The 13,488-nt window shown below is 40.8% G+C and overlaps 1 protein-coding gene across 5 annotated transcripts in view; it reads left to right on the top strand.

Moving 5' to 3' along the window:
• Nucleotides 1-13,488, top strand: part of LPIN1 (lipin 1) — a 190,710-nt gene that overhangs the window by 157,821 nt on the left and 19,401 nt on the right. For all 5 annotated transcript variants that reach the window (XM_044289257.1, XM_044289255.1, XM_044289256.1 and 2 more), the window contains 2 exons: nucleotides 6,679-6,771; nucleotides 8,531-8,610. In XM_044289257.1, the coding sequence (XP_044145192.1) occupies nucleotides 6,679-6,771; nucleotides 8,531-8,610 (173 nt within the window). The remainder of the gene's footprint in view (nucleotides 1-6,678; nucleotides 6,772-8,530; nucleotides 8,611-13,488) is intronic.

The following is a 13,488-nucleotide window of genomic DNA, read 5'->3' as shown; positions in this document are numbered from 1 at the left end:
ACCTTACATCACAAAAAGTACAACAGCAAGCCATCAAAAAGGCGTACGCCCATCAAAATAGTACCAATCTAACTGTCACCTCATCCCGCAAAACATTAGCCCCTACTTAAGACAATTGCCCAGAAAATAAAAAAAACGATGTCTCAGAATATGGAGACACTAAAACATCATTTTTTTTTTTTTAAAAAAAGCTGTTATTGTGTAAAACTTACATTAAATAAAAAAGTATACATATTAGGTATCAACGCGTCCGTATCGACCGGCTCTATAAAAATATAACATGACCTAACCCCTCAGGTGAACACCGTAAAAAATAAAAACTGTGCTATATAAACCAGCAAGCGATCAAAAAGTCAACTCATCCCGCAAAAAATGAGACCCTACCTTAGCTAATTGCCCAAAAACTGAAAAAACTATGGCTCTCAGACTATGGAGACACTAAAACATGATTTATTTGTTTCAAAAATGAAATCATTGTGTAAAACTTACATAAATAAAAAAAATTGTATACGTATTAGGTATCGCCGCATCCGTGACAACCTGCTCTATAAAAATACCACATGATCTAACCCGTCAGATGAATGTTGTAAATAACAACAAAAAAACGGTGCCAAAAAAGCTATTTCTTGTTACCTTTCCTCACAAAAAGTGTAATATAGAGCAACCAAAAATCATATGTACCATAAACTAGTACCAACAAAACTTCCACCCTATCCCGTAGTTTCTAAAATGGGGTCACTTTTTTGGCGTTTCTACTCTAGGGGTGCATCAGGGGGGCTTCAAATGGGACATGATGTAAAAAAAAAAAACAGTCTAGCAAAATCTGCCTTCCAAAAACCGTATGGCATTCCTTTCCTTCTGCGCCCTGCCGTGTGCCAGTACAGCAGTTTACGACCACATATGGGGTGTTTCTGTAAACTACAGAATCAGGGCATAAATATTTAGTTTTGTTTGGCTGTTAACCCTTGCTTTTTTACTGGTAAAAATGGATTAAAATGGAAAATTTTCCAAAAAATTGAAATTCAGAAATGTCATCTCTATTTTTCCATTAATTCTTGTGGAACACCTAAAGGGTTAATGACGTTTTTAAAATCAGTTTTGAATACCTTGAGGGGTGTAGTTTCTAGAATGGGGTCGCTTTTGGGTGGTTTCTATCATGTAAGCTTCACAAAGTGACTTCAGACCTGAACTGGTCCTTAAAAAGTTGGTTTTTGAAAATTTCTGAGAAATTTCAAGATTTACTTCTAAAATTCTAAGCCTTGTAACATCCGCAAAAAATAAAATATCATTCCCAAAATGACCCAAACATGAAGTAGACATATGGGGAATGTAAAGTAAGAACTATTTTTGTAGGTATTACTATGTATTATAGAAGTAGAGAAATTGAAACTTAAAAATTTGCAAATTTTTCAACATTTTTGGTAAATTTGGTATTTTTTTTATAAATAAAAATGATTTTTTTTTTACTCCATTTACCAGTGTCATGAAGTACATTATGTGACGAAAAAACAATCTCAGAATCGCCTGGATAAGTCAAAGCGTTTTAAAGTTATCACCACATAAAGTGACACTGGTCAGATTTGCAAAAAATGGCTTGGTCCTTAAGGTGAAAATTAGCCCGTTCCTTAAGGAGTTAAAGTTATTACCACATAAAGTGACACATGTCAGATTTGCTAAAAATGGCCTGGGCAGAAAGGTGAAAAATGGATTAATCCTAAAAGGGTTAAAGGCTGTGGACACCTTGAAAAAATTATTTTTACATACAGTCCAGTATGTTGGTGGTCTCTGTAAACACAAAAGTTTCATTCTACAATCTGCATTCCTTCATTCAATTTCAGACCCTTTATTTTCAGGTTGCTACCTGCCTCTAGTTTCAGACGTTTCTCAGACGTGTCCCTCCCAGTAAACATGCTGGATCTGTGTGTCCAAGATGCTGATGTCTTCCGCCTGCAGGGCTTGTGTGTGCTTTCTACAGCCTGTTTGACTTGCCCTCTCCGGATAATTTTTCCCTCTCCACTCTCTGATCTGCTCAGTAAAACTTGCACCTCCTCACTTCTGCTATCTCTATGGCCTCGTGCACACGACCGTATGTATTTTGCGGTCTGTAAAAAACAGATCGGCAAAAAATACGGATGATGTCCGTGTGCATTCTGTATTTTGCGTAACGGAACAGCTGTCCCCTAATAGAACAGTCCTGTCCTTGTCTGTAATGTGGACAATAATAGGGCATGTTTTTTTTTTGTGGAACGGAAATACTGACATACGCAAACGGAATGCACATGGAGTACCTTCCATTTTTTTTGTGGACCTCATTGAAATGAATGGTTCCTTATACGGTCCGCAAAAAAATGGAACCGACGCGGAAAGAAAATGCGTTAGTGTGCATGAGCCCCAACACTGAGAGAAGGGAGGGAGAGATCAGAAAGACGGGCAGAGCTCTGATAGTGTTAAGGTCTAGGTGAATGACTGAAGGAAAAATGCTAAGACATTGTAGTGAAGTGCAATGGCGTCTATAGCTTTTATTGTGAAAGTGGAGCTCCTCTACTCAGCAACCCATATGATGTTTATTATATATGCGATCAGCAACCATATATAAATATTCTATTAGGCCAGAAACAACCCTAAATGCACTTTTCATTATCTTGAACTTCGAGACCATGATGCTTTGCAGTAAGATGTGGTCTCGTAGCTAAGTGCATAGTTGAAAGCTGTTAGGACCCACTGCAGAATTTGTATGAAGGTGATCAGATGTCGACTGGGTCTCCGTATGACCACAGCTTTCCTTACTGCTATACCGCTGCTTGTATCCTTGGTACTCATTTTAAGATATAAGTTCTTAATACTATATTACTTCACTTTGTATAAGTAGAACTGCTGTAGCTCATAGCTAATGTCCCGGTGTATGGTACAGAGGCAGGAATAATCCGGTCTAAAGGATAGACCTTAGTGATGTGCTATACAAAGAATACTGGTTCAGAGGATGGAAAAGCTCCTCCGTGTGAGACTTTAGTACACGTATGCGCCTTTGTTTTTTGGGAGGGGCTTTACCAAAGGGGTGTGGCTGAGTGACCTGTACCAGACAAAGCAGTGGGGAGGAGCTTCTGCTGCTGTTAGTTGCCTTACAGACAGAGAGAGCTTTTTATCTTAGTTTAACAAGAAAAAAAAATGGCAACCAGAATTTCTGTAATTCTTTCTTCATTTAGTGTTCCTAAAAAGGGTATTGCCATCTCCCCAGGTCTGGGACCCGCACAGAGAACAAAGCAGGGAAGTTGGTGGCCACCTCTCCCATGCATTTCTATGGGGCCGACAGATATAGCTGAGCCAGAGCTCTGCTATTTTTAGCGGCCCCATAGAAATGAATGGAGGGCAGCTGCGCATGTGCAGTGTGCCCTCCACAGCTTTTAGGGATACGTTCTCGATGTAGGTGCGGGTCCCACACCTATCTGACAATGAGGGCATATCCTAGTGATATGCTTCCATTGTGTGAGATGGGAGTACCCCTTTTAAAGGGGTTTTCAAGTACCCTAGATACTGATGACCAATCCTGAGGACACACCGCCGGTGCCAGAAACTATACAGCAGAGGCTCCATCAACAGTGTAGTTTCCGGCACCGGAGTACTGCAGCTCAGTTCCCATTCTTCTCATGAACAGAAACTGAGCTGTAGTACCCCAGCACAGCCACTACACAGTGGACGACACTTCTGACTCCATCAACTATATAGTTTACTGTATAGTTACAGATCAGACCCCCACCAATTAGATATTGATGATGACCCATCCTGAGGCTAGACCATCAGTGGCCAAGTCCTGGAAAACCCCTTTAAAAGTTTTCAAAAACTTTTGCATATGACTGTTGTGTACATTTGCAGTTGTAGCATATTTTCACATTCAGAATTTAATATCCTTCCTTTTAAACCACCCATCCGGCCACCCCACCTCCAGTCCTGCAATGGATGTTCACTTTCTCGATCATAATGGGAATGGTACCCTCTCATTCGGACTTGCATTAAATTCCTGGCTGCTTTAATGTCCCCGAGCTTTACTACTCAGGGCCGGGGAGCTTGGCTGATACGAGGCTAGAGACAAAATATTATTGCCGGAATGAAAAGCTTTTTGCTGCGGTCTATGTTCGGTTGCCATGGGCAACTCATTATTCATATTTAAACATAATTGAGGTGTCCTATTGTCAGACGATTTTTCATAGGAACAGGTTGGTCGTGCAGCAACATTTTCCATTAGAACTTGTTTTGTTTATCCGGAGAATAATAAGACATGAATCATGTAATTACCCATTATGGCTGAGCGCTATTCTATCAGGGTGGTTAGAAATAGAATGATTTGTTTGCGAATGCTCCATTTTTCCCCGGCACAATGGTTGATTATCTAATCTTCGGGCTACGGCTATTCAAACAAGTTTAGTATTTATTCAGAGGCTGTTTACCGAAGCTGGATGTATCCTATCGAGTAAGTTCTCTCTCCCAGGGTGTAGTTGGGATCACAAATTATAAGCTGAACTATTAGAATATTGCAGGAGGTTGGGCAAAATGAGATGTTTAATAGTAAAAAGCGCCAAACAGATGGGTGTTTTAAAGGAGCACTCCATAAAAGTGTTATGTTGAGGGCAGGGCCTTGCAGTGCATGACACGGGATTCAGACGAGCGATGTAAAAGTTGTCCGTGTTTCAGCCACTAGAAAGGAAGAATTTTTTTAATTCATACCATTTTGAGATGTAGGGGAACCTGTTTTAGACATAGGTGCTGGTCACAGAAAGGGGGCCCATGACTAGCAGACATATATGGCATTTTTTTGGGCATATCTCTGTGATGAGAATAGCCCTTTAATATGGGCGAGGCAACCTTGGCAGGGGTAGGTTCATGTGTGGATTGGAACCAGAAAATAAGCTATTGCTGGACAGTCGCCCATAGATGCCAATTGCCAAATTCCACATTTATTTATAAGGTTTGTTGGAATTTTGATCCACGGTGGTTGGCCACTTATGGTTAGATCGGCTGAGCAGTGGTTTTTAGCATATGTTTTTGTATGTGATTGTATTTAACGATGTATGCTTGTAAATTGTGATGCAGTATCAGCCAAAAGTGCAGGGAGAGGACCTACCCATCTGCCGGCCACTAGACCTCTCTTGTCTATGGTTAGCTGTTGCAGGAAAACTGTGCGTCCACCTTGACCTTTACTTGGTGTTGGTTATGGACTCCAATTTCTCACAAAACAAAAGCAACACAGTATTTCAAAATGCTAGCAAAACCGTTGACAGGCTGCAATTCATATGAGAAACCACTGGATGGACATACAGACACATACTTCACTAAGAGATGCTGTATCGTGACATAATGTTTTTTTTTAAACATTTCAGGATCTGTTCAGCCAAGACCAAACATGTAGAGTAAAAGTGTTGGGGTAAAATGCAATTTTGGGTTTTTAGGGAAATTCTAGGACATATTTTCAGTTATTCCTTTTTGAAAAGGCACTTGAAGCTTTTTTTTTTTTTTTTTGTAGCTGGGGGCCGGGCATGGTACAAAAGTAAAAAAAAAAATACAGACTCCAGCACAGAGCTTTGTCTCTGCTGCGTCTGGTCCTCACTGGACTGTAAGTGTGATGTGCCATCTACGCCTTAGCGGTAACCTGTGCAAGCACAACACATGACTGCTAAGGCCGTTAATTGGATGGCACACCCCACCCTTCCGATCCAGAGGGGACCATAAGCGACAGAGATGGGAGGCTTCTTTTTTATATATATATATATATATTTATATATATATATATATATATATATATATATATAAACCTTTACATCATTTCTGGCTCCTGACCTGGTCTTGAAGAACCCCTGGAAGGCAACTAGAGCTGACTTTGGGAATGAGACCATTCTCAACTGACATGAACTAAACCAGCAGTATAGTATGTCATCCCTTCATTCCAGATGTCTACATAATATGGCTTATTTTTTATATATAGACCTTTATACCATCATTGCATCCCGTTCAACCCATATTATCCCACCAATATATGTCATAGAAGAAAAAGATGGTAGACATGCTTAGGTTCCACTATGAAGCTCTGCCTGCAGCTTTCATCCATTTTTCATCTTGAATCAAAAACATAAAAGAAACACAAATTTTGATGAAATGTAAAAGCGTTATGGCGTTAGAAACTGTTTCCATGTGTTGTTACCTAACCAAATGTTGAAAGGTATTTTTGGAGGAAATAATAAAAATATGGTGCTAACATGACTATTTCAAATTCTGGAGTCATGTAATTGCCCCGTGCCTATCAAAGTCCACATCCCCTTGACTTTGTCACCAGAACTCCCATGTGTATATCCTGAGGCCACCTTGTAAGGTCATAACTATTCTGTGTATGTGTCCACATGTACTAACTCCAAATACTAACAGACTTTTATATTTTCTTTTTCTCATTTTCTTTCAAGTACTCTTGCTTTGGTTACGTCTGTGCAGTGATAGATTCCATTAGATTTTGTTTTTCTAGTCTCTGTGGCCAGCAGACAGTATGTATGTTTCTCATACGCTTGCTTGCTTGCTAGTGCTTCACTGCTTTCTACGTTTTATTTTTTTATTTTTTTCACATTATCATTTTATTCATTTAGATGTTTCTGTTTTGCTTTCTTTTACGTTACTCTGGTCACCGTGCATTTATCGCAGGTTACTGTGGATACTCTGATGAGAGAAAAGATGCCCAAAAAGGGGGGAAGATGGTGGTTCTCTTGGCGTGGAAGGAACAATAATATAAAAGTGGTAAGCAACTGTCAACTGTAAAACATACTACTGGTGTAAATTGTGGTTTCTGCTATTCAGAGATAATGCATCTCCTACAATAAGCAGATTTTTGCTCTCAGTGACCTATAGTTTCTGTACTCTATATGGTTCTTGACCATATTTAGAAAAGTTAAAGGTTTTTTACAATATTGATAACCTATCCTCAGGATAGGTGGGATTCCAACTCCTGGCAGCACCACCCATCTCCAGTGAGCGCTGTGGCCTCTTCACAGCATGCCAAGAACATCACTGTCCAATGTATAGTGTGTAGTGCTTGGTATTGTAGACCAGAATAAGCTGATTCTAGCCCATGTGACCAACATGACACCTCTGGCCTAGGAAGAGGACATGGCCTCTTCAAACATCTTATCGCCAGGCGTGCCGGGAGTTGGACCCTCACCTATGAGATGTTGATTACCACTCTGAGGATAGGCCATCAATATTGAACTCTTGGAAAATCTCTTTAAATGGGAAGGAGGGGCAGGTCCTTCATCTTTTGGCCAGAGTAGAGACTGGCTACATAGACTGTCTTTTGGTCTAGAGAACCCAGCATGCACGTGCATTACAAGACCGTCATATTGAATTTAAATAAGAACTGTAATGCTTAATTTCTCCATGGGTGGTGCTGTAGGGAAACTGAGTACATATTGCTTTACAGATTACAGATGATCGCTGGTAGTCATAGCATCGAGAGACCCTGTGATCAGTTTATTGTTGAAGGACTCTTCTAACAGCAGGATTTTACAAAGTGTGCAACCCCCTTAAAGGGAAAGCCTTAAAAGTCACCTTTTAGATTTCTTCTTGAAGTACCCAGGAGATTTTTCATGTACAGAGTTACTGGAAGAATGGCAGAGATCCCAGAAGAGAGATTCTGAAGCTATCAGGGCTGGGTTCAAATGCTCCCATATTGTATTATTATGCAGAAATTCTATTTTTCATGAGATATGTTTTTCTGCCAGGGAACTTGGTATGTAGCTTTCCAGGTCACTTCTCAGTAAAGAATTTTATGAACAGCAAAGATTAAAAAATTTAAAACGGAGACAGCACGTCCAAACTTGTGGAATTTTAATCCAGATGCAACGTTTCGGCTTAGAAAGCCTTTGTCAAGCTTGACAAAGTCTTTCTAAGCTGAAACGTTGCATATGGATTAAAATTCCACAAGTTTGGACGTGCTGTCTCCGTTTTTTTTATTTTTTCATCTTTGCTGTTCATACTATATTTTTTGGGGGGAATTTACCACCCCACTGGGAGACAAGCACCCACTGCATTCATACCAAGCTTGACAAAGGCTTTCTAAGCCGAAACGTTGCATCTGGATTAAAATTCCACAAGTTTGGACATGCTGTCTCCGTTTTTAATTTTTTAATCTTTGCTGTTCATAAAATTCTTTACTGAGAAGGGACCTGGAAAGCTACATACCAAGTTCCCTGGCAGAAAAACATATCTCATGAAAAATAGAATTTCTGCATAATAATACAATATGGGAGCATTTGAACTGTGCTGTTCAGCCTTGATTATTGTAAAGGGAATTTTAGTCTGGACCGACTCTCCAGATTTTTATATATTTTTTTTATTTTTTTCCCATTGTATGTATCCACTGTGTAATTTACAGATCTGTTACAAGTGGTAAAATCTTAGAGATCTGGATTTTTCATAATGTAAGAAATATCTTAAAAATGGGTGACTTGCATTTTTTGCCTGCTTTACAATAAGTGGCTTAACACATTACTTTCATTAGGAGTCAAAGGCAGAGCAAGGCTTAAGTGGAAATAGACCTTATCCTGGTGAACAAACCATGGGCAATGGCATTGAACAGAGGTAGGTACTGTAAGCTTGCATCATACTGATTATGCATTCAGCTTATGCTTTGGGACAGGTTTACTAATTCAAATTAGTGCCAAAATCGGGCACAGATCGGTAATCGGGCACAAATCGGGTCAGGCAGCAGAGAATCTACACAGACAAAAGATTAAACCGCACATCTTTGCAGGAATGAGCAAGCTAGAATTACTTATTGCTCAGACACCCTCCCACAAGGGAAGGTGCCTAAAGTACCCTACAATGACCAGCCATTGGCTGGAAAAAATAAGGGAGTGCGCACATCCTATGGGCAAACTGGAGGAGCCTAGCTGGCAAGCATAGGCCATGACCTGCAGAAGATCCCAATGGCTGGACCCGCTGCAAGGAAGCTGTGGGAGGTAAGTAGGTCCAAGTCACTTGGAGACCATGTTGAGTAGAGCCGATGCCCACCTAGGAGATCAGGGAAGTGGGGAGCATGGGCCTCTGACATATTATAGTATGCTGTAACCTCCTAAGCTCCCTATAGTGGCAGCTGCAGGAGTAGAATATTATCCTGTACGCGGGATGTTTATTGTAAGGGGAAGTCAGTTTTGCTCGAGAGAAATGTATCAAACATTGCATGTTTCATTAATTTGGCACATCTTTAAAAACTGCTCGTTTGTCTAGAGATGTTACTTTAGTTTTTTTACACCATCTTTGCACTAGAGTAAGACTGCAGTTTTTTTTCCCTGGAAATGTTTACAAATTGGCAATTGAAAAATCTGGTGCACGCTTCTTGGTGGTGTACAATCATAAAATCAAAAGTAGCTTTGCGCAGAATTTTTGCATCTTTTGGTGGCACATTTTTAGTGCAGTAGATTGATTATTTTCCGGGGAATTTGGAATGGTGCTTTAATTTTAAAAAATAAAAATTAAGCTCCAAGCATTATAAAGATATTTAAGGAAATTAATCATCACAAAAATCTGAACATAAAAGTAACGTGTTAAATAGTGTGAAAAGGTGGCGATTTTGCTTTAAGACCTCAACTAGATTCATCCTTAAAGAGGTTGTCCTATGAAAAATACCGTACATTTTTCAAATCAGCACCTGGATCTGAATAAATCCTATAAAATGTATCTATATAGCGCCACCTTCTGTTTGTTTTTTCCCTTACTTATCCGTCCACCTTAGTAACATCAATGACACGGTCACACACACTCAGTTCCATCCTTCAACTGCTACCAGCGATATCTACTCTTAGAAGCTGTGACAGTTACAGGGAGAGAGCTGCAGCAGAAAGGACACCAAACACCCCCTCCTCCCCTCCGGCATTGACTGGGAGAGGTACAGGTTTGGTTCAGGGCTGTAAAAGATTATCATGTATTATATGATGCCTGATTTTTCATTTTATACATTACTCATGGTTAGAGGTCGCAATAAAACCTGTACAAGCACCATAGACGCCTGTACAAGCACTTTTGCGATTTGAAAAAAAGTCTCATACATATCAATATGCATGATGTTTTCATAGGGCAGCTTCTTCCCTGTTTTTCTCTCGGATGCCCTGCCTCCAACTGACTGGCTTCGAATTAGGGCTTGGAGCCTTGGGTTGTTCACTGTGTTCTGTCGGCACTGTGCCCTGTGTTATCCTGTGAGGGTCTCGGTCAGCTCAGGGGCAGCACACCCTATCGGCTCTGGCGCCCTGTCAGACATGGGAGACACTGGCAGTGAATGCAGCCACCCCCCACACTGACCCTGAATATTCTGGTGGTAAGAGTCCTGGGCACAGTGCCCTGATACTGTACTGGGAGCAAGGGGGCACACCTAACCCTACAGAGGCCTTTAAACCTACATACTGTGCCATCCTGACCCTACAGAGTGCTCTGTTTCTTTTTAGACCCAAATGATATAAACCTATATATTGTGCCGTCCCAAATCTACATGACATCATACTGTGTCACCCGGAACCTGCAGAGCCCTCAGTGCTACTGTGAACCTACATAGCTTCATACTCTGCCACCCTAAACCTGTATAGTGTCCTTTCTGACACTGCTGTGGAGGGGGAAGCTTACAGGCCCACGGCGCTGGTGCTCAGAATTTTGTACAGAGTTGCAAAATGGATCGGCCCCTGACCTCCTTTGACACAGAGTGTGACGTTGTTTCTAGATTTAGGCGACGGAGGAATGACTTTAATAGCGAGTCTACTGCTCGCATCTATACAGACAAGAACTAATCGCACTGTTATAGAAGCCACACCTATGGCTGTTATTGGGTATTGCTATGGGAGCAATGTGTATGGCTTCACTATGGTGGCACTGTTATGGAAGCACTGTGTATGGCTCTGCTATAGGGGCACTGTTATGGTGGCACTGTTTGGTTTTGTTATGGTCTTATGTTTAGCTTATGATATTGGATAAATAAAATGTTTTCTAAATGAGTGATTTACGCTTATAAAGTAAACTAGTAATAGTTTCCCTGCATAAATAGCCACCTCTTAACGTTATCTGCCTGCATATTATCTACCATATTTCTCTCCCTATAAGATGCACTTTTTTCCCCCTCGAAGTGAGAGGAAATGTCAGTGCATCTTATGGAGCGAATACTAAGGAGCTCTTCCATTATGGTAGCTCTCATTAGTACAGGAGGACCGGGGAGCGGTGATTGCAGCACTCTCTGGGCTCTGCACTCACCGCTTCCTGGTCCTCGGCCACTTGCTGTGCTATCTGTGCACTGTGACTTCACGCCGTAGTCAGGTCACAGTACAGCGTGCAGAAGGAAGTGATGGCAGAGCAGGAGTTTGATACTCAAAGCGGCGGCAGCAGCGTCCAGAGCAGAATAGGAAAGTTGATTTATTGTTTTTGTCTGATCTGAGGTCTGAATTGGGTATTAATATTGGGGGTCTGATCTGAGGTCTGAATGGGGTCCTAACATTAGGAGCCTGATCTGAGGTCTGATTGGGGGTCTTATTAACATTGGGGGTCAGATTGGGGCTCTGAGTTGAGGTCTGATAAAATATATTTTTTTCTTATTTTCCTCCTCTAAAACCTAGATGCGTCTTATAGGGCGGAAAAATATTTGAATTACTGCAATTTTTGTACTTCTTCTCAGTTAAAACTGCTCCTCATGAATGCTCAGAGGAGTATTTTTACTCTTCCGAAAAAAATGTAGTATGACCTCTGCCCATGGGATATCCCCTTTAACCCTTTCACGCATTATCACGTACATGTATGTGGGGGAATGTGGTGCATTACCGCATTCCCATGTGCATGTACGTGATGGGATTGGGCGGGTGCAGGAGCTGCAACCGCCCAATACGCAGCATTGACCAGGCTATTACTGATAGCCGGGCCCCTGCTGCATCAGCTGGCATCGCTGTATGAGATGATGCTGGCGGATGAACCTTTTCACATGCCGTGGTCAGCGCTGACTGTGGCACGTGCGGGTTTTACAGAGGAAGGGGGCTCCCTCTGACTCCATCGCCCCCCCGCGCTGCGCTGGAAGTGGGCTGATGGTTGCCATGGCAGCCCCGAAGCCTTACACAGGCTTCGGAGCCTGCCAGCTACGGAAGCCCAGGAGATCCCGGAGTCTCCTAGGCAACTGTCAGCGTCTTACTGTGTAACACGCTGACAGTTCAATTCAGTACAATACTGAATTGAAAAATATCACATGACCTAACCCTTCAGGTGAACACCGTAAAAATAAAAAGTGTGTCAAAAAAGATATTTTTGTCACCTTACATCACAAAAAGTGTAATACCAAGTGATCAAAAAGTCATATGCACCCTAAAATAGTACCTATCAAACCGTCATCTCATACCGAAAAAAATTAGCCGCTACACAGTTGCCAGAAAAAAAAATATATATGGCTTTCAGAATATGGAGACACTAAAAATATTTTTTTTTTCAAAAATGCTTTATTATGTAAAACTGAAACAAACAACCAAAAAAAGTCATATTTTGTATTGTCGTGTCCGTAACAACTTGCTTTATAAAAATACCACATGATCTAACATGTCTGAACATTGTAAATAACAAAAAATAAAAACGGCGCCAAAACTGCTATTTTTTGTTACCTTGCCTCACAAAAAGTGTAATATAGAGCAACCAAAAATCATATGTACCCTAAAATAGTACCAACAAAACTGCAACCTTATCCCGTAATTTCCAAAATGGGGTAATTTTTTGGGGGGTTTCTATTTTAGGGGTGCATCAGGGGGTCTTCAAATGTGACATGGCAACTTAAAATTATCCCTGTGAAATCTGCCTTCCAAAAGCGATATGGCGTTCCTTTCCTTCTGCGCCCTGCCGTGTGCAGTTGACCCTTTGTTACTGGAAAAAAATTATTAAAATGGAAAATCTGCCCAAAAAGTGAAATTCTGAAATTTCATCTACATTTTCCTTTAATTCTTGTGCAACACCTAAAGGGTTAACAAAGTTTGTAAAATCAGTTTTGAATACCTTGAGGGGTGTAGTTTCTAAAATGGGGTGATTTATGGGTGGTTTCTAATATATAAGGCCCACAAAGTGACTTCAGATCTGAACTGGTCCTGAAAAAATTGGGTTTTGGAAATTTTCTTAAAGATTTGCTTCTAAACTTCTACGCCTTCTAACGTCCCAAAAAAATAAAATGTAATTTTCAAAATGATCCAGACATGAAGTAGACATACGGGGAATGTAAAGTAATAACTCTTTTTGGAGGTATTACTATCTATTATAAAAGTAGAGAAATTGACATTTTTTCATTTGGTATCTTTAAAAACTAAGATTTCGACTCAATTTTGCCACTGTCATGAAGTACAATATGTGACGCGAAAACAATCTCAGAATGGCCTGGATAAGTAAAAGCGTTTTAGGGCTACTTTCACACTAGCGTTTTTCTTTTCCGGCATAGAGTTCCGTCATAGGGGCTCTATACCG

The sequence above is a fragment of the Bufo gargarizans genome, chromosome 4, assembly GCF_014858855.1.
Source record: "Bufo gargarizans isolate SCDJY-AF-19 chromosome 4, ASM1485885v1, whole genome shotgun sequence".
Lineage (NCBI taxonomy): Eukaryota > Metazoa > Chordata > Amphibia > Anura > Bufonidae > Bufo > Bufo gargarizans.
This window is presented reverse-complemented; position numbering and strand designations above follow the sequence as displayed.